The sequence below is a fragment of the Mus pahari genome, chromosome 17 (genome assembly GCF_900095145.1).
Source record: "Mus pahari chromosome 17, PAHARI_EIJ_v1.1, whole genome shotgun sequence".
Classification (NCBI taxonomy): Eukaryota; Metazoa; Chordata; class Mammalia; order Rodentia; family Muridae; genus Mus; species Mus pahari.
In genome coordinates this window covers 67,858,085-67,885,699 of record NC_034606.1, presented here as the reverse complement: position 1 = coordinate 67,885,699, position 27,615 = coordinate 67,858,085, and the positions used below count along the sequence as shown (strand labels likewise).

Here is a 27,615-nt window from a genome sequence, read left to right as displayed (position 1 = left end):
AAGAAGATTGCCTCTGGTGGACCCAGAGATCCCAAATCTTTCCTCAAAGCAGGATCACAGGGCCCAAAGACTAGGGTGCTGGCACCCATCTTTCACTTAGCCTTGAGCTGGAACATCTTGGCAATTGCAAACAGCTCTTCACAGATAGAAGGCAGACATTGCTGAGGTTCACAGTAGGAACAAACCTAACATTCCTGCACCTGAGTTAGCAATCAAGCCCCAACTTCCCGCCAGAAGCTAGAAGTGCCCTCCTTTCCTCAAAGTTTCTGAATCCAATCCTATCACTCTTGACCCTGCTATTCACCCTTGCCTCCACCCTCCCTAAACCCTAAGTGTTCCAATTCCCAGTCTCACCCCCTTTCCCTCTGGCTGGGTTGGCCTAAAGCTGGCTGCTTGGCCTTCTGGGAACTCTGCCTGCTGCCCTCCCTCTTGTGGCAGGTACAGACAGGTTCAGGCTGTAGCAGCTGCATCTTCCCCAGATACCTACCCGACTCTCACACTCAGCTTCCTCCTGTTTGTCTTAGGAACATCCCATTCTCAGACGTTCTCCCCAGCCTTCTTACATCCCTGCCACCTGGATCAAAGCTCTCCTTGGTGAAGATGTCCTGCATTTAAGCCCCGGATAGATGCCCCTCCTCCCAAGCTCAGTGCAGGACATTTCTATAAGGTTGAACCTCGCTGATTCTGACCTTCTGTCATCTTAAATAGTCTAGCGATCGCCACTGCAGGCTTCTAATTTCTGCCTCCTCAGGACCACTGAATGCAATCTGTTCACTTAGCTTCCCCCTAAGAACACTGTCAGATAAACCTCGGATCCATCTTCAGACCCACAACTCACCTCTGATAGTCAATCTCGTCATCCTGCTCCGAAGCGGAACAAAGTAGGACCCAGGCATCCTCCCTGCACCTCCAGAGCCCAGCCCATTGCTCTAGAGGGGCATCACTATCCCACTTAACCCGGGCTCTATTCCTCCCCAGATCACTTAGGATCCTGTCCCCCTATCAGCCGAGAATGAGTCTTCCCGCCCTCAGACTGAGCCACTCAGGAACCCAGGCATTTTAGTTTCCAGCCTCCTCAATAACCTCACACCATCTTGTTCCCCAGCCCCAGCTAAAGCGACATCCTAAAACCCAGAGATTGGGGGTGGTAACTGAAAGGCTGGAGGAAGCGGGAGGCTGCCAGGACGCCCCCTCGCGGAGCCCGGGGTGCCAGGGTGCCCCCTCCGGTCTTCACCTGCTGTGGGCCCCGCCCCCGCTCCGCCTTGGCCCGCCCCTGCTCCTCCCCGACTCCTCCCCCCTCCGTACCCCGAGTCCGACCAGAACGGCCCCCGGGACAGAACGACGCGGAACCCCGGGAGCCAGGGTCCCCAGCATGATCCTCGGTGAGTGGTCTCCACGACTCTGGGCTCCGGGTACCTGGTTCCTTCTCACTGGGTCACCAACCCCCCCTCCCTCACCTCGGCACCGCGGTGACTGCGGCCGCCCGTCTGCCACTCAATCCCCCTCCCCCCTCATCTGGCTGCACATCTGGGGTCCCCTCTTCCTCTCTTCCCCTAGCTGCGGTTTCTCCTGGTAACATAGGGAGGGGCAAAAGGAAGGCCGAGAGAGCGAGACCCCCGCCCCATAATGAGAACATTGCGTATTCATGAGGCTCATGAATATTATAAGACAGTGTAGGAGAGACTGTGGGAGGGGGCTGGTCCTGGCCTGGTGGAGTTGCGGTAAAGGTTCTGACCCGTCACCCCCAGCGCCTTCCCCCACCCTTGGCTTAGCCACTCCGACAGCCTTCTGGGCCCAGGATAAGAGGGAAAGGAGGAAGTGGGGGGCGGAGGAAGAAGATGCTGGGTGTAGCTTCGAGGTGAGTGCGGTGGGAGGTGGGAACCTGACGGGTGAAGATAAGGGGGCTGGGTAGAAGAGCGGGTGGGAAACTGTCCACCCCGGGCTCTTGCGGCTTAGATCCTGTCTCCGCAGCCATCCTGCCCCGACACGCCGGGACCTGCCCCTCTCTCCCTGCGCCGGCTGCCTGGGCCCTTCTTCTTCTCTTCCTTCTTCCCTTCCACCCCAGCCGTGAGTCGGGGGCTACAGGAGACCAAGGAGAGAAGGAAAGTCAGAGTGGGGGAAGGGAAGTCCCGCTGGGCTCTGACAGCCAGCCCGTTCAGCCTTGGCCACCCCATCTTCATGACCTACATCGGGAAGGGAGCCCCAGGGATGGGGGAGGAGAGGGCCTAGCTGTGCTCCGGACTCCGCAGCAGCCCCTGCCCTCAACCCTGCTGCCACAGCAGTGCAGGGCCTGCTCTGACCTCTGCCCTCCATCCTGGCTAGGCCGGTTCCAGGGCCCTGTTTATTGTGAAGCCCCCCACCATTCTCAGACACCTGTGGTCTCCCTGCCCCCACCGAGGACACCTGGCTCTGTGCTAATGCTGAACTATATCCCGTGTCCTCGACCCTCTCCCAAGACTCTCTGCCTGTGTCCTCTTCTTTCCAGTGACTGTGTATCTTCCCCAGCCCCTTTCTCTACTCTTCCGTCCTTCCTCCATCTAGCTGTTGTGTGGTCTCAGCATCTCTCACGACTTTCATGCCTTGCTTCCCTCCAGCTGGCCAACCATCATAGCTATTTAAATCCCTCTGCCCCAAGGCTGTCTCTAGTAGGTGGTCTGCCTTCTAACTCCGGGAGACACCTCAACACAGTTTAGACTCAGGACCCTAACACACATTCTGCCTGCCTGCCGGTGTGCTCCCTGTACTAGCTGTACCCTGGGCCAGCTGTAGCGGCTATAGTCTGCTTGCCCAGAATAGGCCAGGCTAAGCCTTCTTTGCCCTGGTCTGGAAGCCACAGAAAATTAGGTGTCGGACCTGGAAGACCCCTGCCAACACCCAGCCACAAGAAGACTGAATCCAAACTCTCTGACATTGGACCCTGCCACCAAGTGGCCCAACCATCTCTTTGGAGGACACGATAATTAACTCCCTCCTTTTGCCAAGTCCACAGAGGGGTGGGAATCTAGTGGTGCCCCATTCGGCTTAGCTTTCCTCTCATCCCTTCCCCTTAAATCCTGACGAGGGAGGAAACTGCCTGCCAGGGCTCAAGACTCACCTTTAGAATCATACTGAGGTGTTCGGGTCTGAATACTAAGGTCACTGAGTCCTCTACAAGGCAGCCCTCGAGGAACCCTGAGATGGCTGTGCCCAGCTCAGCTGAATGTGGTGTCTCATGCCTATCATCACAGCAGGTTGAGGGAGAAGGTTATTGGGAGTCCAGGCTCAAGAATAAGTTCGTGGCCAGCCTAGGCTACAGAGTGAGAACCTAGCTCAAAACAAAATTAGAGCACACATAAGAATCAGGACCTCGGGCTTCAAGATGGTAGTTCTGAGTTCAGATTCCTAGGCTGCCGCTGTCCTTCGAAACTAAGTCCCTGGTCTAGTGAGGGGCAGAAGCCTGGAGAGGGAAGGCTCTTCCGATCAGGTGGGGAAGATTTCCCAAAGATCTGCAATAAGCCCCTCCCATTCTAGGCATCTCCTCCCTCCAAGTCCCACCCCCACCCACATATACCCCGAGGTTATTAGGGCTGGTGTTTTTAGTTGTGCACAATCACCCCCTTGTCTCTTTCATCTTTGACTTCAAAGCCTTCCCAGCTCTCTGCCTGCCTTCTGCCAGGATGAAGGGATTGAGGCAGAGGGGACAGATTCACTGGACTTGACCGAAAGGATAAGATGCAAGAGTTCAAGCCTTACTCCACTACCCTGACCCTAATTTTGGCCAATTCTGAGGAAGAAGCTAGAATGCCTGAGGGAAAACAGAGGTGGTTAAGGATGAAATCTCAATCTCTTGTTTTGCCTCAGAGGCTGGTTCTCTTCTTAGCCTCATGAGGTTCCTTCACCACCAAGATTTCAGTCTCATCCCAGTGAGACAGTCACTAACTCACAGCCCTACCCTAAAACCTTCCCCGCTGCCGCCCTACCCTGACGAGCCACTCCCAGAGCAGACTCGCCCAAGCTGTTCCTATTCTCCACGTCAAACCTGCCCAGCCCACCAAAGAAAGCCCAGGGGCCATGGCACAGGACCTGGCCAGACCTTTTAGGGGAGGACCGAAAAGAGCAGCCCTTACTGAGATGCAGGAAGCTAGATATGGCTTGAATGTGGGAGACTGAATGCAAAATGTACCCAGGGCCAAATGGGGTTTTGGAGATGGACAAGTGGATTCAGACCAAGAGTCTGCAAGCTCCCCCTTGGAAACTGTCTTGAATAGAACATGTTAACAATCCCCCAGGGAGTGAGGGTGGGGCTCTGTCTGTTGGAGGTAATTACTCTAATGAGCTTCCCTCTAGAGTAGCCTGCCCCAGCCCCATCCTAACTCCTCCCAACCCCACCTAACCTTCTCTTCTTCCAACTTTGCTGCAGCCCTCACCTCCCACAAGACAAAAGCCTTGGATTTGCTCCTTCCCCAGCCCTTCCTCTTTCCCTGTCTCCCTTTTCTTCTCCAGTCTACCCAGAAAAGCATGATGCTTGAAAACCTTACTCTGTGAGACCCATTCAAGTTCCTCACTAGCTGTGTGACCTTGGTCTAGTAATACCTGCCATCTGAACCAACTGTCATTTATCATAAAAGAATTCATTTATTCAGCAAACATTTATTGAGTGCTTGCTGTGTCGTGCCAGCACTTTACACAGACTCGTCCAATCCTGTCATCAACTCTGGGAGGCAGGTACTGTTGTTCTGGTTTGACAGATGAGAAATGAGTCTGAGCCAGTCAGAGAAACCAGCTACTCACCCAGTTAGTGCACAGTGAAACCATCTCATGGGAGATTGTTTATATAAAGTCCTGTCAATGAATAAGCCTCAGGAGATGCTCAGAGGTGGCTCAGCAGTTAACAGCACTTGCTGCTCTTGCAGAGGACTTGAGTTGGGTTTCAATACCTATATTGCAGCCTACAACCAACCCTTAATTCCAGTTCCAGGAGATCCAGCACCCTCTTCTGGCCTCTGCGGGTACCAGATATACACACATTTTTATACATGCAGGCAAAACACTCGTACACATAAAAATAACTAAAGCTTTTTTTAAAAAATTTGCCAGTTGTGGTAGTTAGTGTACACCTCCCAGAACTCTGTGAGTTCAAGGTCTGCATGTCTGCATACTGAATGCCAGGAGAGCCAGGACTATAGTCTGAAAGAAAGAAAGAAAGAAAGAAAGAAAGAAAGAAAGAAAGAAAGAAAGAAAGAAAGAAAGAAAGAAAGAAAGAANGAAGGAAGGAAGGAAGGAAGGAAGGAAGGAAGGAAGGAAGGAGAAAGCAATAAGCTTTAAAAAATGGCAACTATTTTTCTCAGAAAACAGTGTATGGGCCTGAGGCTTCAAACCAAGAACCCTGGAGCTTTCTTGGAGTGGGAGGGCAGTAAGAGCCTCCCACAGGCTTGGCAAGTGCTCTACCACTGAGCCCTAGCCCTGAAGAGCCCTGTTTCTGCTCACCCAATTCTTAAGATGCCATCTGCCCCTCTCCCACCTCAGATTTTAGAGTGTAAGAGCCATGAGAATCCAGGGTTAGTCCCTCACCACTTGCCCACCTCCCGACTCCCCTCACGCTGTCCTCATCTCATGTCTTTGTCCCACCTCTCTTCTCACCCCAACCCTGTTCCACATCCGTTCCAGGCTACAGGGAGCTGAGTGGCTTCTGTCTGTTCTCCTCCATCTCTCCCCCTGTAAAGCTAAATGAGGACTCCACACCCAGGAAAAGCAAGGAATTGCTTTCCCCATTCTCTGCTTAAACCAGATGCGAGCCTGTGCTCAGCCCTCCGATTCAGCGTTAAATGAGAGCCCTCTGGGAGCGATGTAGCAGAGGAAGAATTTGCTAGAGTGCGACAGATCCTGATTTGATTCTCAGCCCTGGATACTTAAGGCTGTGTGGCATCAGCCAAGTTTTTTAACCTCTCTGAGTCCCAGTCTCCTCACATGCTGAGTAGAAGAAATAATCCTGGCTACTTCATGGACTCAAAGCCATTTCCCAGACTGCCCCATCTCCCATCTTGCATCAGATAAGACTCCGGCTCACTGCCTGGTACATAGCCATTCTTCCAGTGTTTCTCTGTGGCTTTTTCTGGAACTTGTCTCCCTCCTCTAAAATGGATTTGGGAGTGGGATCCTAGAGAGTTGACAGCCAGGGACAAGGTCAAGGAGCCAAGTGGTGGGGTGGAAGCGCCAGCCCTGAACCAGCTGCTGGGAGTGGGAGCGGGGGACACTGAGAGCGAGCACTCGGGTTTCTCTCACCATTCCTGAGGCTCGTTAAGGTTGCCCTGATGTGCCAGGCAGTGAGGAAGGGTGGGGCACAGAGGAGAGGCCTGAGAGGACAGATCAGAAGGAGGAGATGATCAGTCTGTCTGTCCCTGTCCTCACCTTCATCTTTCTCACCTTATGGTCTCTGCCCCAGGGTCTTCCTGTCCTCATCTAGCTCTGCATTCTGCCTGTCAGGTTTTAAACTCCCTTTCCACTCTCCCATCCTTAGCCTCTTCTGTGTCTGTTCCATTTCTAGTCACCTATTCCTGCCTTTGCCACTTGTCCACATATTCTGTCTCCGTGTCTCTGTCTCTCTCTCTCTGTCTCTCTCTGTCTCTGTCTGTCTGTCTGTCTCTCTCTCTTTCTCTCTGTCTCTCTGTCTCTGTCTCTGTCTCTCTCTGTCTCTGTCTCTCTCTCTCTCTGTCTCTCTCTCTCTCTCTCTCTCTCTCTCTCTCTCTCACACACACACACACACACACACACACACACACACCATCCCAAATGTGAAGGCAATGCAAGGCATTCAGACTCCCAACAGTTCAAAGGCCAAAGGCAAACATCCTAGCCTCTCCTTCAGGCCTTAGAAATCAAGCTCCCAGCAGCCTTACCCCCGTCTGCCTCAGGCACACTGGCCTCCAGTGTTGGCATTGGGTGGAAGAACCCCTCCAGACCTTTCTGGACCTCATTCTCCACCCCCAGCTGTGCCTGAGCCCTCCCCACCCCCTCCCTCTCTCCTCAGATTCCCCTAATCCCTGCTCCCCCGCCCTCCCCTCTGCCCCACTTTTCCAGGACTCTGATTGGCTGATTCTACTGACTGGGCTGGGGGAGGGGGATGGTAAAGGAAGGGGGCAGAGGGCAGAACCAAGGGAAGGGGACGCTGTCAGGCCCAGGCCCCTAGGGGGCCAGGGCCAGGCCACTGCCTGGGGGCAGCAAGTGCCAGCTACAGAAGGTATGACAGGGGTGAGTCAGTGGAGGGACAAGAAAGGATCCTGGGGACCCATTACCCTAAGAAGGTCAAGGGAGGTCCAGGGCCAGGCAGGCAGTCTCTTGGTCTGGCCTCTGTGCCAGAAACCCCTGCAGCTGGCAGAGGGTGCTGAAGTAGTAGAGGGTAGCAGAAATTGCCCAACTGATTGACAACAACCGCTTCAGGGGGAAGCCAGCCGGGCCAGCAGAAACCCTGAGGGTCCCGAGTCCTTTGAGCTGGGTCCTTTAGAACGTGGTGGAGCCTCCTCCAGGACTCCAGGGAGAGGAGAAGGCTTGTGGGGTGGTACTGAATGGCTGGCTGAACTTTCATTTCCCCTTGGGGTCACATGCAAGCCCTCCTCACAGAGGGGGTGGCCAGGGTTCCTCTTGCGGAGCTGGAACTGAGCCTGCCCGGTGGGTGAGACAGTGGGGTCTGGTGGGAAGGAGGGGGCTACAGAAGGGTCAGAGCAAATGGCACCCAGAGGTGGCCACAATTTTTCAGGAATTATGACCTGAACAGCATCATACCTTAGGAAGCCAGGTGCAGCAGCCTTTTCCGAATCCAGGCTTCCGTGTCCCCCTCTGGACAGCGGGATAAGTCACCCTCTTGACTCTGATCTGGGGATGCAACAAACCTTCAGACACACAAAGGACTCCAGATTCAGAGTAGATCCAGAGGTAGGCTGTCTGCAGAGGAGGTCCAGGCCTTTCTTGGGTCTGTAAAAAGCCTAAAGGGCTTGGGGAAGGAGGATGCAGAAGGGGGAAGTGAAAACCACCCCTAGGGAAGACCAGCCTGTGTCCCCAGGCCCACAGTGGATCTGCTCCTTGAGCAGCAGCAGCAGCAAGGGACGTGTATACATGGCTCACACGTGTGTACACTCTGGGGGCACACTTCTGAGGATGGGAACCTCAGCTAGGGAGTAGCACTGTGTATTTGGGTGGGGTTCCGAAGCTCAGTTTTCCTACCCCACAGAGTGTTCTCTCTGCCTTTCAGGCAGCCTGAGCCGGGCAGGGCCCCTCCCTCTGCTCCGGCAGCCCCCCATCATGCAGCCCCCGATGGACCTCAAGCAGATCCTGCCCTTCCCACTAGAGCCAGCCCCAACCCTGGGCCTCTTCAGCAACTACAGCACAGTGAGTATTGTCTGTCTCCCCTGCCCCACATCCCTGAATCCCCTCACTCCCAGTCTACCGCTGTGCTCTTCCTCTAAGCCTATCTTGTTCTCACTTCCTGTGACCCCTGTGTTCCTCGTGTCTAGTCACTGGACGGCAAGCATTGCTGGCTCTCTGATGCTATAGTAACTGTAATGAGAACAGACTGTGCTGTCCTTCAGTGAAGTGCTCCGCCATACAGAGAGTAAGGAGGCCTAGGTGGTAGTGCTGTAGGAAGTCAAAGAGCTGAGGATGCTGGGATTGGAAAGAGCCAAGGGGCAAGAAGCACGGCTGTGAAGGTTTTCCTTTATGTGTGTGCCTGTGGGGGGGGCCTGTGCCTGTGTGTGTGCTGGTACACACAGCACACATGCCATTGTACAAGCATGGAGGGCAGTTATGTGGGTCTTGGGGGTCAAACTCTGAGCATCGGGCTTACACTGCTACTTTTATTTTTTTTTTTTACCATCTCCAGCTCTCCAGAGTACACAGCTGGGTGGGTGGGATCAGTTTGCTGTTGGAGGGATGGCGAAGTCTTCTCTATTTAATGGGAAAAGAAACAGAGCTACTTCCCATTCTTTAGCAGGGGAGTGCCTTGGTAAGACAAATCTGGAGGAGGTTGTCTGGCCTTACAAGCCTAAATGGGCAGTAAGAATGGGAAAGAGAAGGAGGAAAGACTGGTGAGATGCTTTCAAGGAAATATTGACCTGCCATGGTAACCAAGTGGTGTTGAAAGAATAGAGGAAAGAGCTAAGGATGAGTCCAGGGCTCAGCCCTCTGGGAGGTCTGACAGAGACAGCCTAGCAAGGAAGACACTTGTATTTGACAAATGGGGTCAGAAGCTGAGGCTCAGAAGTATTTAGTAACTGATGGATGTCGGTTGACACAGTATATGCCTAAGATATAATTCAAACAAGCCCTGAGTTTGATCCTTGGTACTGCATCAATGAGGTGTGGGGGAGCACACTTGTAGCCCCTGCACTCAGGAGGGAAAGATAGGAGGATCAGAAGTTCAAGGGCATCCTCAGCCTGGCATACTTGACCCCCTGTCTAGAGAGAGAGAGAGAGAGAGAGAGAGGGAGAGAGAGAGAGAGAGAGAGAGAGAGAGATCTTCAGCTCATAGCTGCAGCCTCAAACGCCTCCTGGAAACAAACCTAACTGCACTGCATTTTGTCTCCCACAAAGTGTTTGTCACATCTCAACCTTTACAGCATCCTTTGGGGTGGTTGGCGATATTAGCTTCACTTTACAGATGAGGGAACCTAGCGCTGACTAAAAATAGCACTGTCCTAGACCTGTGCGAACAGTAGGGTGAACAGAAGACAGTTTATCCTCAGCAAACTTATACTGGGAGACAGGCATATATGCCACAAAGCAGAAGGAAGATTATAAATATTGTCACAGAAACACTAATAAGGATGCCATTTCAGTACACAAGAGGTAGAGGCAAAAACATTAGGAGTTTAAGGTTATTTTCAGTCACATAACAAGTTTCAGGCCTGAGATTCATGAGACCTTGTCTCAAAAAAAAAAAAGTAGGTGAAGGGACTTGAATTTAGCTCAGTGGTAAATAACTTGCCTAGCATGAATGAAGCCCTGTGTTCAATTCCCAGCATTGCCATAAATAATAAATAAATAAATAAATAAATAAATAAATAAATACTAAAGCAATGAGCATATACTATACTGAGGCACAGGAGTCAGTTGGCCACTGCCCATAGGGAGCCCGTGTTTTAGCAGAAATAAAAGCAAGTTACCTATAACCCAGATGAAGAGCCACGTTGAAAGCATTTAACTTACATGGGAGCACAAGGGATATTAATACAAATCTTCTGGATGTAGGGGGACCTGCAGAGCCAACTGGAGTTAAACAGGATAAAGAAAATGCAGAAGAAAAAGCCTTAATCTAGCTGGGACAAGGACTCACGACTTTTGCTTTGAAGAATCATTGGTAGTTTTTATTTTGTATTGCTTTGTTTTGTTTTTGAAATAAGGGCTGACCGTGTGGCCAAGACTGGTTCCAAACTCTTAGGGGTTCTCCTGTCTCAGCCCCCCAAGTACTGGAATTTCAGACATATGTCACAACACACAGAATAGTCACAAGGTTGTACAGGTAGCCGTAGAGAAGAGCTGGAGAGACAGCTCACTGCCATTCAAAGGATCCCTGTCTGATTCCCAGAGCCCTCATGGAAGCTCCTAACCATCTGTAACTCCAGCCCCAGGAGATCTGGTACCCTTTTCTGACTTCAGAGGACACCAGGCATGCATGTGGGGCACATACAAACGTGCAGACAGCATACTTGATACAAAACCTGGTTTAGTAGCACATACCTTTAATCCCAGCACCCGGGAGGCAGAAGCAGGTGGATCTCTGTGAATTTTACCCAGCCTGGTATACATAGTCAGTTCTAGGATGGCCAGAGCTACATAAAGGGACACTGTCTCAAAAAAAAGAAAGAAAGAAAGAAAGAAAGAAAGAAAGAAAGAAAGAAAGAAAGAAAGAAAGAAAGAAAGAAAGAAAGAAAGAGAAAGAAAGAAAAGAAAAAGAAAGAAAGGGTCATTTAGGGAAGTACAAGTGACCTGGTGTAACTAGAACTGAAGGACAGGGGATGCTGTCCTCTGTCTAAATACCATATTCTTAGGCTCAGCAATCCAGGAATTGTCCCCATCTATAGAAGAAGAAACACAGAGGTTAAATGACTCATCTGAGACTCATCTTTAGTCCATTCATGTAAATATGTTTTGTTTCTTATATTGTTTGTTCCTCTGATTTTTGCCTCTGCTTCTGTAAGGTCAGGATTGCAGGCATATGCCTGCCACCCCATCCATCTATAGCCTAGGGTTTCTTTCTCTTTACTGTTATTTATTTCTAGTGTCTCTGTGTGGCAGGCGATACTCTTGTGCCAATGTGTGAGAAGGTCAGAGAACAAGGTCTGGAGGCAGTCCTCTCTTTCCACTGTGGGTTTTGGGGCTTAAAGTCAAAGTGTTAGGGTTGATGGCAAGCACTTTTATTCACTCAGCCATTTTGCTGTCCCAACACTGGAATTTCTGACTCCCACAGTTCCATGGAGTTACTGCCTCCAGTGGAGCTAGTTAAAACCCTGAGCATGGCCAGCTGAGACTGTAGCTCAGTAGAACTCTTTTAAAGCATTTTTGTTGTTTGTTCGTTTGTTTGTTTTGGGGGGGGTTCTGATTTTGTTTGGTTTGCTTGTTTAAATTTTATTTATTTTATGTATATGAGTACACTGTCACCATCTTCAGAAAAGAGCACTAGATGCAATTACAGATGGTTGTGAGCCACTATGTCGTTGCTAGAAATTGGACTCAAAATCTCTGGAAGAGTAACCAGTGCTCTTAACCACTGAGCCATCTCTCCAGCCCCAGGTTTTGTTTGTTTGTTTGTTTGTTTGTTTGTTTGTTTTGAGATAGGACTTTTGTGTGTAACCCTGTCTGTCCTGGAACTCACTCTCTAGACCAGGCTGGCCTCAAACTCAGAGATCTGCTTGCCTCTGCCTCACAAGTGCTAGGATCAAAGGTGTGCGCCACCACCATCTGGCTTTTAAAAATATGTTTTATTCTCTTTAGTTGTGGTATGTGTATGTAGTGGGTGTGTATACATGAGTGCAGATGCCGTTGAGACAAGAGGTGTCAGCCCTTGGAGCTTACCCCCACATGAGTGCTTCGAATGGAACTCAGGTGATGGGTTCTCTGGTAGAGTATCAGGTACTCAACTGCTAAAGCATCTCTGCAGCTGCCTCAGATGTCAGCTTTCTGCCTGTAGCACATCAAGTCCTGGGTTCAAACCTCAGGATTGACACTAGGAAAGAAAAATTAATAATAGTAATAATAATAATAGAGTCGGGCATGATGGTTACACCTGTAACTGTGGAACTCGGGAGACACAAGTAAGGAGGGAGTATGCTCCATGCACACCTGAGCTACCTAGCAAGACAATCTCAAAAAAAGCTGGTGGAAGTGGGAGAGATGGTTTAGTGGGTCTAAAAGGCACTTGCCGTGCAAACCTGGTGACCCAAGTTTAATCCCTAAAACCGACATAAAAGGAAGGATAGAACCAACTCCACAAGTTATCCTTTGGCCATCATATGTACTCCATATGTGCCCATGTCCCCATTTGATGTTAAAGTAAAATTAAAAACTTAAAGCCAGGCCTGGTAGCACTGGCCTGTAATGCCAGCTGAGGCATAGGACTGGAAGGAAAAAAGGGAAAACTAAGGTGGAAGGATTACAGGTTCAAGGCCATCTTGGTCGTCTACAGAGTGAGACTGTTGAACAAAGTTGAAGGGGTTTTGAGGGGCAAGTGGATAGAGATGCTTTCCACAAAGCCTGAAGACCTGAGTTCTACCCCGGGGACCCATATGGTGGAAGCTAGAACTTATTCCCGCACACGCACATCCACAAAATATAGTAATTAAAACATAATAATAATAAAAAAAGAGCAAGGTATGAAATACCAGGTAGTGTTTAAAAACGTAAAAGAGGGAGATGATTCTATGTAAGTGCTGGAGTGTCAACAGGACAGATACCCAAGAAATCACAAATGACGCCACTCTGTGGGGAGAAGGAGAAATTACAGTTAAGAACAGATTGGCTTTTATTATTTGAAAATATGTTTATACATGTGTAAGCATGTTCAGTTGAGTGCAGGTGCCTTGGGAGTGCAAAAGCATCAGATCCTCTTGGAACTGTGATCTACTCGATGTAGGTACTAAGATCGGACCTCAGGTCCTGTAGAAGAACACCACACACTCTTAATTGCTGAACCATCTCTCAAGCCTGAGAGGTAGTGGGTTTGGTTGGTTGGTTTTTGTTTTTGCTTTGTTTTGTTCTGTTTGTTTGTTTAAGACAAGGTCTGACTTTGTAACCCTGGCTGACCTGAAACTCACCTCATAGAGTAGCCTGATCTAGAACTCACAGAGATCCACCCACCTCTGCTTCCCTAGTGCTGAGATTAAAGGCATGTGCCACCTCACCTGGCTCTGAGGCAGGTTTTTTGGGTTTGTGGATTGTTTGTTTGTTGTTGTTGTTGTTGTTGTTGTTGGGGTTTTTTGTTGTTTTTTTTGTTTGTTTTTTGGTTTTTGGTTTTTTGGTTTTTCGAGATAGGGTTTCTCTGTAGAGCCCTGGATGTCCTGGAGCTCACTTTGTAGACCACGCTGGCCTCGAACTCAGAAATCCGCCTGCCTCTGCCTCCCAAGTGCTGGGATTAAAGGCGTGCGCCACCACACCTGGCTTTGGTTTTGTTTTTTATATATTTAGTTATTCATGGTTGGAGAGACGATTCAGTGGTTAAGAGCACTTATTGATCTTGTAGAGGACCCAACTGGTTCCCAGCTCACAAACATTGATTACTCCAGTTCTAGGGAATTTGATGCCTCTTCTGGCCTCCAGGGACATCAGGCACATATAGTGTACAGACAGACACACATGCAGATGAAAATAATTATTCATTTAAAAATACTTTATCAATAATATTTATTATTTTATTTGTGTATGTGAGTGCAGGTGCAAATGTGGATGTTAGAAGAAAGATTAGGAGTTGATTCTCTCCTGCCATCTTTGATACAGGAATCAAACTCAGGTTGTTAGGCCTGCTGGCAAGTGATTCCCTCGACTGAGCCACCAAGATGTACTTTTTATTTTATTATCATCTCTTGTCATTCGTGAGTACTGAATCCACGACCCCAGGACTGATAGGCCTGAGGATGGTAAAGTCCCTTGTATAAAGTAACGCAATATTTACAAATAACCTGCTTATCTGCTATACTTGGCTTGCTTCTGGTCATTTATAGTACACACCACAAATGTGTTGTTTAAGGAATAATGACAAGAGAATAAAAGTTTGGGGATGACTAGATGGCTCCGTGGGTGAAGATTCTTGCTGCCAAGTGTGAGGACTTGGGTTTGATCTCTCGGACCTACATAGTAAAAGAAGATAACTGATTCTTACAGGTTGTTCTCTTGATTCTCACAAGCACCCTGTGGCATGAGTGTGCACACAAAAGATCTATACACACACATACACACACACAAGTAAATACGTGTAATACAAAAAAATAAAGAAAAAATTGTGCATGTTTAATACAGTCATGATTTTTTTCAAATATTTTCAGTATACCATCAGTTGAACCCACAGGCCTGGAGTTCAGAGCACGGAGGGTCAACTTCATATCCTTTTGTATTTTGAATAGTTTTGTTTTATCAAGCTTATTTTGTTGTTGTTTGGTTTTTAAGGTGTATTAGTATTGTGTACATGTACATGTGCATACTACAGCATGTGGGTGGAGGCCAGGGGACAGCTCCTGAAAATCGGTTCTCTCCTTCCATGGTGGGTTCCATGGAATGAACTCAGGTCTTCTGACTTGGGTAACAAGTGTTTATGCCAAATAAGCTGTCTCACTGGCCACCCTTTTATTTTTTGCTTTTTGGGGGAGACAAGGGGACAATATTTCTCTGTGTAGCTCTGGCTATTCTGGAACTCAAAGAGTTCTGCCTCCCAAGTGCTGGGATTAAAGGCATGTGCCACCACTGCCTGGCAATTTTTGGATTTTTGAGGTAGTGTCCTGGCTAGTGGCTAGCCTGGAACTTAGATAATAGATCAGGTTAACCTCAAATCTGTAAAGACCCTCTTGTCTCTGCCTCCCAAGTAATTTGAATCGCCCGGTCCAGACTCTGAGGCTTTTTTTCTTTTGTTTTTTTGGGGCAGGTTTTTACTATGTAGCCTAGGCTGGCCTCCAACTCACAAAGATCCTTATACTTCAGGCTTCTGAGTGCTGGGATTCCAGGCATGAATTACTCCACCACCAAGCTTTCTTCTTTTTATTACATTATCTATCTGTCTGTCTGTCTGTCTATCCGTCCACCCACCCATTCATCTATCCATCTATCCAACTATCCATCTATCCATCTATCTATCTATCTATCTATCTATCTATCTATCTATCTATCTATCTAGACAGGTCTTTCTATATAGACCTAACATGTCTGTCACTCACTCTGTAGACCAAGCTGGCCTCAAACACACAGAGACCCATTTGCCTCTCCCTCGTGCACCGGGATTAAAAGTGTGCATCATCACCATACCAGCCATACATTTTATTTATTTATTGCGAGGGCGGGGGGGGGGTGGAAATGTGTACACACATACAACAGCATGCATGTGGGAGTCAGAGAAAAGCTTGTGAGAATTAATCCCCACCTGTCCACTGAGTTTTCTTCCTTCTATTGCATAGGCTCTGGGAATTGAACTTAGGTTATCAGACTTAGCAGCAGGTGTTTACCCAGTGAGCCATCTACATACACACATACCCTTTTTAAGTGTAAGATAGAGAGTTGGAGCCGGGTGTGGTGGTTCAGCATTCAGGATGCTGAGGTAAGAGGATCACCATGAATTTCTAGCCAGCCTGCACTACATGGTGAGTTCCAAGCCAGCCTGAACTAAAGTAAAACTTTGCCATTGACAAAGAATGAAGCCTGGGAATATGGCTCAGTGGTGGTAGAATATTGATATGTGTGAGACCATGGGTTCAAGCCCCGATACCTCAGAAGACGTGAGTAACTAAAGCAATAAAGCCGTGAGTGTAAATAGACTTGGGAGTGCAGCAGGGTGGTAAACAGCACCACTGTTAGCGTCTGATTTCTAGGGAGTGAACTGATGCTGCAAACTCCTTGCTTTATAAACTTTGGCAAATCATTTAAGCAGCCCAAACCTTAAATTTGTCAACTGTAAAATAGATATTGGTCAGGCCTGGCAGCACATGCCTGTAATCCCGGCACCTAAAAGGCTGAGGCAGGAAGATCACAAGTTCAAGAACACCTTGGTTACCTAGTAAGACTGTCCAACAAACACGGGAGCGGGGGCAGTAATAGTACAAATCTACAAGGCCTTGTGTATTGTATTACAAAATCATAATGCCTAGCACAGAGTTAGTGTTCAGAGTTTTGCCACCTGATCACTGTTATTTAAAGGAAAGGAGGAAAAGGAAGTTTGGATGGCCAAAGCTGTGGCCTTGGAAAATAAGCTGAATTGGGTAGTGGGAACAGGAGGTGGCTCTGGCCAAAGAAACAGAGCCAGCAGCTGGAGGGGTTAGGGAGGTAAGTCTGCTCTGTAGAGGTTGAGAGGACAAGAGAGAGTATCTGGTTGCATGACAGTTCAGATTCTGCAGAGCAGTGAGGACTGCAGAAATGCTGCACAGCCAGCCGCCTTCAGAAGGCCTGTGCAGCTGCTAAGTCCATGGCTTTGGAGTCAGGCTGCTCAGATTTAAATTCAAATCCCAGTCCAGCAACTTACTAGCTTATGACCTTGAGCAAATCATCTAACCTCTCTAAACCCCAGTTCCTTCATCTATAAAGTAAAGATAATAATAGTACTTACTTCAAGTCACAGTTGTGATGATTAAATTAGATAATCCAAGCAAAGAGCCCAGTGCAGAGCTGGCACATTCCACGGGCTCAATCGACAGTAAGTGGTGGTGGTGGTGGAATTATGGCAGCTTCTCCCTGTGGATTAGTATCTCTCTCTCCTACATGAATGGTTGCTGCCCCTCAGACATGTGCATTATTATCTCCCTCATTCTTTCCACGCTCAGTCCACTGTTTGCCTTTACCCTTGGACACCCATTACTGTCGCCCATAGTCGACTTTTCTCAAACCAGTATCCAGTTTCACTTATCTCTCTGGTCGCTGCCCTGGGTAGGATGGGCGCTGCCCTGGGTAGCCCAAGCAAAATAAAGTGTCCTAGCCATGGGGAAGTCTTTGGCCTTCTCAGTACTGCCCCACTTGACCACCAGAGGGCAGTAAGTGCACGAAGCGTAGCTCTGGGAACCTGGTTCTGGGGCAGGTGGAGAACCCAGAAGAGGAGGTTAAAAGAGGTTAAGCGGCAATGTCCACCACTCTAAGGTTGCTTCTGCTCAGGCAGCCCTCGGCTCCACTGACCAGAGAAGTCGCCCAGAATCTTCCGCACCCGGGCTTGGTTTTACACCCACGTGAGCGAAGTGACTTGTTAAAAGCAGGGGCACAGGGGTTATGTACAGAGAAAGCTGGGGGGAGCGTTGCATAGGAAAAGCTGTCAGCAGAGAGGCAGAAAGCAGGGTGGAAAGGGTGAAAGAAAGGACAATGTCTGAGCTAGACAAACACGGTCATGCATAGGACTGGTGCGGTCACTGGACCCAGGAAGGAATCCAAGTGCTGGTAGCCGCGGTCATCAGGTCAATGCCCCTGCCACTTGGCCGAGAGGACCCGGGCCGGAACAAGGCCTTTCCCGAAAGCAGTGTCTGGTCGCGGTCTCTAGATTTCTCCGCCAGAGCCCCCTGGCCTCCCTCTCCTGTGCCCTGTCCCCGCCCCCGTTCCCGGACCGCCCTCGGCCCCGCCTCCAGGGCGGGCTCCGGACGGACCGGCGCCGCCTCCCCTCCTCCCAACCAGCCGGGCCTCACAGCCCTGAGCCGCCCGGGCAACGAGCGCCGCGTCTCCGGCCCGCCCGGCCGGCCAGGCTCGGCCCCCCCGCCTGGGTCTGCTACCCCGGGCCATGGAGCCGCGGCCACCAGGGCCCCGCAGGGTAAGCCACCCAGCCCCTCCCTCCCCGCCTCCGCGGCTGCCGCAGCGCCCCCACATCCCATCCCCGCCCGCCCTGCGGGGCCGGCCACCTCTCCTCTCGCCCAGTCCTCGGCAGTCGCCCATCCCCCACGCGGCGCGGCCCTCACCGATCTCTGGAGCCCAACTGGCGCCCCCGACTACTGCCACCTTGTTGGATACGCTAGCCTCTGCTTCCCAGGTCCTTGGAATCCCCAAAATCTCAGACTTGCCATCGGTCCTACACCTACCCTTATATCACCATGCTGCCCAGACCTCTCTTCTGCCTTGCCCTCTTCCCGGCAGCCCTTCCCCACCAACTCCCACCTGCTATCTGGACACCCTCAGCTCCCTCTGCCCCTTGTCAGTCCTTTCTGCTCCTCAGGTCTTTCCATCCCTGCCATTCCACCCCTTTCTCTTGTCGCCTTCTTTTGAGGGGTGGGTGGGGTAGGGAAGCGGGTGGTTGAACAAGGGGCAGTGGGTTCCATCCGATAAAGGACAGCGAGATGAAACCTAATCATAGTAGGCCCCCTCCTGCTCCTGATCTGGTTTCCCTCCTCCTTGCCCTTCCCTCCTTGCCTGATTCGTTTCGCCCAGCTTCAGGGAGCCTTTCCCCTTCACCACTGTTGGAGGGCAGGTGGGAGGGGACTGCTTTGGAGAGTTTGCCAGGGTGTGTCTAGGCCAGTATCCGAGGGAAGGGTCTCTAGAATGAAATGGGTCTTCAGAGATGCCAGTCTCCACCCTTCCCTAGGGAGCCTTCATCTAGGTCACCGGGGCCTCCTGACCTTGGTTTAGAGGAGTACCTCAGTGGCTCACATTCCACCTACTTGGGGACTGGGGCCCTGAGCCCTCACCTTCAACCAGCTGTCTCCTCAGTCCCTGGAAGAAAGATTGGGGCAAGCTGGCTTGGCTCCCTCCATTTCTTGTTCCACTCCCCAAACTACTCCTGGGGAAGGATCTGGGTGGAACCTAGACTCTTAGGGGATGGAGACTGGGATAACCAGTCCACAACTCATCCTTGGGATTCTTGGCCTTAGACCTTCCTGGGAACTGGCTGGAGTGATGGTACAGACAGAACCAGGAGATGCTTTCTCTTCTCCATCCTATTCTCTCCCTACTGTTTTTACACGACTTAGGTTTCCTGGCCCAGATTAGGTTTCTGTTTGGGCGGAATTCCCATTCCCCACCCAGTGTATGAGGAAGCCCAGGAACCCTGGGGCAGAATTAGGTGGGGGATGTCTCTGAAAAAAAAAAAGGACTGAAGCCTGGAGACTTAGAAGCTGAGAGCAGCAATCTGTCTCCCCTCTCTGATTAAAGCCTGTCTCCAACTTTCTTTCTGCCAAACATATCATACATTTGTGCAGATAAACACACAGCTGAAGATTACACAACCTGACCATCCGCAGTGTCAGCAAAGCCCCCAGTGAAGAAATGTTGGTCTTCAAATGATACATACAGTATGTGGCTGTTGTTCTCATTTCACCCGTTCACTCACTGATGGAAGGCTCATGGCTGCACACCTATGCACACACACATTCCTAACTCTCCCTCTCCCTCTCCCCTCACCTCCCTCTGACTTTTCCCTGTATGTGATTGGGATTTTCAAGAAGTTTGTAGGAGGTGAAGGCAGCCACTAAAAGGGGCTGCTTCTGGCCAAGGGCAGGCTAAGAGACTGATACTTGTCACACAGGTTATCCTAACTCATTCATGGCTCCAACATCCACTACTACCAAAATGGAACAGACATAGGTCAGCACTCAGTTCGCTGGGACCCTGAAGCCCCATTCCTGACAGTAACTTCAACCAGCTAGAGAGACTCCTGGGGGGAAACAGATTCATGTTCTGTCCCTCAGATTGTCTCATGGGAAACCCTAAAACCTGTGCACAGGGAAAGGTTCAAGTGAATTACTAGGGACCCCTGAGTCGCCACCAAACATGACTTACTTAACCCTCTCCCCTTGGAAGATAAGGTTTCAGTCCTGAGTTGTTCTAAGACATCCCAGCTATACCTAGTCTGTGTAACCCTGGCTACATTCCAGGCTCTCCCCTCCCTAGCCACCAGGGGGAGAGGGGCAGAACTGCTCAGGGTAGCTGTTTCTGTGCCTTTGGCCCTTTAGCTGTATCCCTGAATATCCGAAGGCCTCGGAGACTATCCTGTCCTTTTCCCTGCTCATGTGAACTCTTGGCAGGAGACTGCAAAGACATCTGCTGATCCAGGGTGGAGCAGAAAAGGTTCCTAATCCCTTCAAGCCCAACAGCTCTGCCCTGAACCCCTGCTGATGCTGATAGTGGAGAGAAGGTTCAGAAGGTCCTGCACTCCCTCAGACCCTATCAGTTTTTCCCACTCTCCTCTTCCCCATTCTTCAATAGAATCACCAAGTCTCTCCCAAGTTCCTGTTTCCTGTTAGAAGCTTCTGACTTACAGAGACCCAGAGCCTAAATATGTTAGCGTGAGGTGGGGCCCAGAGATGGGAAACGGGGAAAATCTGTCTTCTGGAACCAAAAGCTGCACTTGGCAGACAGTTGTACCCAGAGTAGGCCCAGGAGGATTCAGGGGCCCTAGAATCTCTCTCCGATGCCTTGGGACTGCCTATCAGTGGCTTTTGACAGGTTGGCCTCACTTCAAAAGACAGGCCAAAGAAACAGAGTTGAACCTTGATGGTGTGTGTCAAGTCAGAGTAAGAGTTCAGGTCCGACGTGCAGCTCTGCTGAAAATTCATGACGTGGCCTTGGACAGACCACTTCTACTTTCCTATGAAATGGGGTCGATGGGGCTGGTATGTCTATCAGGTCCCGTCCAGGGCTATGAAGACTGGGCTAGTGAGAACCAGAAAACAGGCTCAGAGGCCTTAGGCGCCTTGAGGCCTGGGGCAGGGCTTAAGAACCTTGGTTCACCTCAGCTGGTGGAAATGGGGGTCATAGATGAGCTTGTACAGGGGTTTCTAGCTCACCCTACCCAACATCCACAGATGGACCCTGTACAGAAAGCTGTGCTCTCCCACACATTTGGAGGACCCTTGCTCAAGACCAAGCGGCCAGTCATTTCCTGTAATGTCTGTCAAATCCGCTTCAATTCTCAGGTAAGAAGCCCAGCCGCTTCCTTCTGGCAAGTAGGGTGAGGGAGCCATGGGACCTTGAGGGAGGGCGAGTGCTGGCAGCTTTGAGTGAGGGGCAGTGACTAAGGGGGTATTGAGGGAACCCAGGGAAGAAGGTGGCAGGAGTCACTGGAAAGCTGATGAGAGAGACTAGTGTCTGCTGTGCCTTCTGTTTGCTGTTTTTGTTTGTTTGGTGCAAGACTCCTTTGTACAGTCCTGGCTGTCTTGGAACTCACTCTGTAGACCAAGCTGGCCTCACACTAAAATCTGCCTGCCTCTGCCTCCCAAGTGCTGGGATTAAAGGCCTGTGCCACAATGACCTTTACTTTCTTTTGCGGGTTTTTTTTTTGGGGGGGGGGCTTTTTGTTTGTTTGTTTGTTTTGTTTTGTTTTGAGACAGGGTCTCTCTACATAGCCCTGGCTGTCCAGGAACTCATTGGCATGCACCACCACACCCAACCCAGCTTCCAGCTCCTTTTTCTATTTTTTTTTATTTTGAGGCATGGCTTCAGAAATTCCCCGAGCTGTCCCTTCCCTTACTGTAGCCTGGACAGGACTTGAACGTTCAATCCTCATATCTCAACCTTATAATCCTGTGCCACCAGGCTTGGATATTGCTGTGTGTTCTGGAAGGAAGCAGACAAATCCTCTAAGGCTGGCCCTTCTCTCCCTTGGGGTTAGAGCATTCCCTGCTCAGAGTGCCTGGGAACACAGGAGTCAGGGAAGGTGTGTGGCCTCTAACCTTCCATCTGTAGGTGCTGAGTTTGATCTCACTGGCTCTCTGTAGAACCTAGTTCCTCTTTGACATCTGCTGAACTGCCCCTCCTACTTCACTCCAACCTCCCACATTCCTCCTCTCTCTACTCCTTTCTACCTCCCTCCAAATCACATTGAAAGTTTGGGACATTCCTCATGATTTCCTCCCTCTAAAGTTCCACTGGGATTTCTATTTAGGTCCAGACTTTGTAAGGGTGCAGGCTCTAAAAACTTTAGGGAAAAAAAACAGCAGAGCCTTATTCTGCTGAGCAAGGGCAAAGAAAACATGTTCTGTTTTTCTACCCAGCACATGTATACACATGCACAGGTGTCCTATACAGCAGGGCCCTGTACACCACTGCTCTACTCCTGTCAATCTTGTTTCCCGGCCCATCCACACCTTCATTTCTACCCCTGTTTAGGTGACCTTGTGACTCTAATATTATACATTCTTAGTGGTGGCACAAATGGGAGAGGAGGGTATGGGCAGGCAGTGGGTGGGGAGCCGGAATCAGACTAGCATCAGACCTCATTGCTTAGACTCCAGGCATCCTCTCTTCCAACCCTGACTCTACTTGCTGGTGGAGGGAACAAGATTGGAAGGATAGAAAGCCAATAGCAGACAGCTCTCCCCTGTTTTGCCTCCCTTTTCCTCCCCCATAAAGTTTCTCTGTTATGACAGCTGTCTCCCGTCTCCAGAGCTGGGCTTGAGTCCAGGGTCCTCCAGGGTGTCCACAGACAGGGGCTCCAGGGAAAATGAGGCCTAAAAGGAAGAATCAGGACAGAGCTACTGAAACAGCAGGGCAGGGTCCTGGGCAGAGGAGAAACCCAGGCACCTGGGATCTTGGATGCCTCCCCCCAGCTCAGCATTCTCTTGCCGGCTTGAAGGTCCCCTCCCTCTACTCAGGACTAGGTGGGGGGCCTGAGTCATCAGCCAGGTCCTGGGTGTGGTGGTGGAGTACAAACTGGACTAGGCCAGGGTCCAGATTCCCAGGGACTAAAGCTTGAGCAGCCCATCTCAGCCACAGCAGTAACCAGGCGTGTCAGCATGGGCTCTACATGGCAGAGGCAAAGGCTGAGCACACCGCAGCCTGCTGAGGCCACCCCGAGACCTGCAGGAGCTCTGTGGGGTGTAGCAGATGAAAGGTGATCTCAGACTCTGTGTTCTTCATCCTTGAAGAGCCAGGCTGAGGCGCACTACAAGGGTAATCGCCATGCCCGAAGAGTCAAAGGCATCGAAGCTGCCAAAACCCGAGGCAGGGAGCCTAGTGTCCGGGAATCAGGAGATCCAGCTCCAGCAGGCAGCACCCCTCCGAGTGGGGATGGTGTAGCCCCTCGTCCAGGTATGTCTGAACCCCTCTCACACTTCTCAACTGATCTATTGTCTTTCTTTTCCAAATTCCCAGAACTCCCCCTCTCCTCCTCCCTTAGTCCCCATTCCCACTAACACCCAAGGTGAGTCCTGGAGCCAGGCGTAGTGATGTCAGAATTCCATCCTGTCACCCCACCCACCCCTGCCTCAGCTCTGCTCAACAGAGTCCCCACTGTCTGTCCTCTCCACTGCCCAGTGACTCAGCAAGGGGCTAGGGTGAGGCCACCTGGCAGGCATCCCCAGGAGCATGGAGACAGTCATCCGATCCAGATGAAGCCCCTCTGTGCTGGCCAGGCATCCCTGGAGACAGAGAGCCATGTGCCCAGGAGGTTCCCTAAGTGAGCTTGGATGGACCTGTGGACTTCTTAGAGTCCAGTTAAGAAAGAGAAACTTCTTTAAAGAAAAATCTTTAAGTTCTTTTTCTGCTTTACAGAAAGCAATTCTGCAGTTCCTCTCCCCTCGTGGCTGGTGGCAGTCCTCAACCCTAGTTCCAAGGAACTGGGACAGAGAGGATATGGGGACAGAAGGATATCAGCCACCCCCACCCTGGGATTACCACATCAGATATCAGTCATGGCCAACTCCAGAGAGACCTAACATTCCCCTGGTCCTCATTTCCTCAGTCTGCCTTGTCTCTTTTGCCCCACCCTAAAAATAATGAGAAACAAGTGTCTGTATCACCAGCTTGGGATCCAGGCCCCCCCCACTGTGAATACACACACACACACACACACACACACACACACACACACACACACAGGCAAACAGACACACAGAACCACCCTCTGACATTCTAAGATCTGGGGGCCAGGCCTGAGTTCTAGTTGTACTCTGGCTGATTCTGAATCTGGTAATCCTGGTTCAGTTTATTAGCACTTGTATAAAATAAGGATGGGAAGCGTTGGTGTTGGTGACAATTAACATTCCTTAACTACTATTGTTATAGATGCTTTACACACATCACTTCATGTGGTCCCTGCACACTTTCTGAGGACATGGGGTAGAGAGTGTACCCACACTGCTTTCATAAGCTACGGTGTCCTGTCCAGTTTGATGAGGATGTACTGTGTGGTTTGAGATAAAGATGGAAGATGTCATTGAATGAGTAGGAGACACAAAGGAGGGGTCGTAGGATGGACAAGCACATACCTGCAGGGGTTAAGAATTCTTCCACCTTCTCCTGCTTCCACCTCAACCCTCCCTGTGACCCGGAAACTGGATCATCTGTTGGAGCAAGAGTGGGAGTGCTAGAGTTTCCCCTACAGAAGCAAGAGCCCGGTGCAGAGGCCTGGGGCCTGTGCATCTTTAATGGAACCATGAATTATAGAGCAGCCTGGATCCCTGCTTCTTCCCTCTTTGGTTCTTGTTTCTGTTTCCCTCTGCTATGCTTACATCTACCTCTCCCCACTTTCCCTCCTCCTTATTTTGCACCTTCCCGTTGCTCCGTGGCGTGGCATACCTCCTTGAACGTCAGGCAAGACTTTGGGAAGGGGTGGTCCTGGCGGGAAGCCCAGGCTGGGCCCCCAGGTTACGATGGGACGAATCCTTAGTGTCTGCCTTTACCCCTGGCTGAGCAGGGTACCCACTTTACCCCAAAGGTAACCTGGTAGAAAGAGCCTCCCTTGGCTATCCTCAGCTTTAGGAGAGTGAGCCAGGCATTGCAGGCACACACCCAGCCAGTGGCAGCTGCAAAGAATTTGGCTGTGGCCCAGGACATGAGAACATGCATGTTGTAACAGGGTGGGGACTGACTCCTGGGCCCTTACCCTCAAGGAAATGGTGGTGGGCCTCCACATGAAGAGCCATTTGGGATGACCCCATGTTTCTTCCACAACAGTTTCCATGGAGAATGGCCTGGGTCCAGCCCCAGGATCCCCAGAGAAACAGCCTGGCTCCCCATCCCCTCCCAGTGTTCCAGAGTCTGGACAGGGTGTAACCAAGGGTGAAGGGGGAACTTCAGTCCCAGCTTCCCTGCCTGGGGGTAGCAAGGAAGAGGAGGAGAAGGCTAAACGTCTGCTCTACTGTGCACTGTGCAAGGTGGCTGTGAACTCCTTGTCCCAGCTTGAGGCACACAACAAAGGTATGGGTCCTCTACTCCCAAGCAGTCTCCTGTCCTCAGCTCACTTTCACCCCCACTGCCCTCACCTCCTATCTCTGTGGGCCAGGTACTAAGCACAAGACAATTTTGGAGGCCCGAAGTGGGCTGGGACCCATCAAAGCTTACCCTCGGCTGGGGCCTCCCACTCCCGGGGAACCAGAGGCTCCTGCCCAGGACCGAACCTTCCACTGTGAGATCTGCAATGTCAAGGTCAATTCGGAGGTCCAGCTGAAACAGGTATGTTCAGGGTACCTGAATAGTTTGACCCACTGAAAGGAAGGGAACTTGGGTAAGGACCACTCAGAAGGAAGTGTGGCCCAGTACTTAGCAATGGCCCTGCCTCCGGGAATTACTCTTTGCTGAAAGCTCACAGCCCACTACCCACTGCACCACAGCACATCTCCAGCAGGAGGCACCGAGATGGCGTGGCTGGGAAGCCCAACCCTCTACTGAGCCGGCACAAGAAGCCTAGGGGCGCTGCAGAGCTGGCGGTGAGGCCTGGATGCTGGGGAAATGGGCTATGGGAGGATCCAGGAAAGCTTGAAAGGGATCTGGGCAAGCCGGCAGAGGTTGGGCTTGCTGGACTACTGGTCCGACCTCTGTCCCCATCTTTCTGCCTGCTGCAGGGCACGCTGACTTTCTCAAAGGAGCTGCCCAAGTCCCTGGCCGGTGGCCTGCTCCCGAGCCCCCTAGCGGTGGCTGCGGTGATGGCCGCTGCAGCAGGATCTCCGCTGTCCCTGCGTCCAGCTCCAGCTGCACCTCTTCTGCAGGGACCACCGATCACACACCCTCTACTCCACCCTGCCCCGGGACCCATCCGAACTGCGCACGGACCCATCCTCTTCTCCCCCTACTGACCTCAACCCTGAACCCCTCCCATTGAATCCCCCACCTCCAGCCGGGACCCAGGTCTCCGGGCTCCCAGCCCGCCCCTCCTCCCGGCACTCCCTGAATGGTCTCTCCTTCCCCCCACCCCGAGGTACGGGGTTCCAGGAAAGGGGAGGGGTAGCGGGGGAGGGGGGCTTCAGAAGGGGGGGAACACCCCAGATCTCAGGGAACCCCGCCCCCTGCCCTTCCCTCTCCCCTAGAAAAGAGGGGGGCCGTCTCACCCCCGAGCCCCCTCGGAGACACCCCCTCCCAAAAGCCATGTCCATCCAACCCTTCCCCTCCAAACCTAGCACAAAACGGGGTTCACAAGCCATGGTCGGGGCCCGGGGGGAGAACATGGATTTTCTTGGCAATAAGCGGACTCTGGGACTCCGGCTCCCCTACCCCAAACTAAAGCGCTTCCGTGAACAACCCCATCCTCCGCAGGAGGAGGGGAACAGGCGGGATCCTGGGTCCCTCGTAAGCACTTTGGTTTTACCGCCTGCAACCTCACTGTGCCCGCCCCGCACCATGCCCCAGCCCCAGGTCCAGTCGGACCCATCGCAGGGGGCAGCACTTGGGGGCATCTCAGGCACTTGGGTGGGACCAAGGAGATGCCCTCATAGACCCTTTCCTCGCCTTCTTCCTCCCCGGTCCGGGTTCCATTCTTTTCACCAGCACCCATCGCCCAAGGGGTACCAAGGGGGGCAAGGGGTGTCCAGTCCAAGCCCACCCCCGCCTCGCCTTCCGCAAAACTGTGAGCAAAAAGCAATAGAAGCCTCGCCCCCGCCCAGGCCCGTCCCTTTCCGCAGGATTTGCCGTCTGTAGCCTCCCCATTCCAGTTCCTAGACCTCATGGCTGCCCCCTCCCGTGACACCTCCACTGCACAACTCGGGCGGGGGTGTGACCCCCAACCCGTCCCTTCTGTGGTTTCCGTGTGGTCAGCCCTTCCAGCCGCCGACCCGGGATGGGGACTGGCCCCCACTGGCCCTCCCCTCCCCATGGACTCTTTCTGCTTGACAATGTAGCAAACCCCCCTCCCTCTTTCTCTCTCCTTGACAATAAAGTCTGGATTTGTTCTGCCCTCCCGCCCAGGACTCAGACTGTCTTTGCTTGCTGTTTGGGTAGCGATTTGCTCGGAAGATGCGTCTTATGGTGAGGAAGTCTGACACCTAAGGAAGAATACCGGGAAATGAGATTGGGAAGAGGCTGTGTAAAGCCAGCAGAAACTCCCAGGCCCTGTCTCATGTAAACTTGGCTAGAAGGAAATCATTTCTGATACTACAGCTGAAGCTGTTGAGAATTCGATAAAACTCCACTAGGCGGCGCTAAGGACGCATAGAAGGAGTCTCCCGTTCGATAATGTGTTTCAATTCTAGTGAAGGGGTCTAAACCCGGAGGAAGGAAGGAACCCAGACTTTTGTGACTCTGTTGGGAACCCACGACAAGACAGGCAGAGGAAGGAAGGAT

At 51.3% G+C, this 27,615-nt stretch overlaps 1 protein-coding gene across 3 annotated transcripts; it reads left to right on the top strand.

The window, feature by feature from the left end:
- The first annotated feature begins 1,311 nt into the window (after positions 1-1,311).
- Positions 1,312-27,233, top strand: Znf385a (zinc finger protein 385A). Of its 3 annotated transcripts, none has more exons than XM_021216364.2 (8): positions 1,312-1,382; positions 8,225-8,361; positions 20,928-21,038; positions 22,989-23,151; positions 25,018-25,260; positions 25,346-25,515; positions 25,674-25,769; positions 25,905-27,233. In XM_021216364.2, the coding sequence occupies exons 1-8, from the start codon at positions 1,373-1,375 to the stop codon at positions 26,133-26,135; spliced, it is 1,161 nt and encodes a 386-aa protein (XP_021072023.1). In that variant the 5' UTR covers positions 1,312-1,372; the 3' UTR covers positions 26,136-27,233. The 3 variants fall into 3 exon arrangements, with proteins under 3 accessions (XP_021072023.1, XP_021072025.1, XP_029386912.1); XM_021216366.2 differs by lacking the exon at positions 1,312-1,382 and adding an exon at positions 7,115-7,216; XM_029531052.1 differs by lacking the exons at positions 1,312-1,382; positions 8,225-8,361 and adding an exon at positions 17,814-17,944.
- The last annotated feature ends 382 nt before the right edge of the window (positions 27,234-27,615 follow it).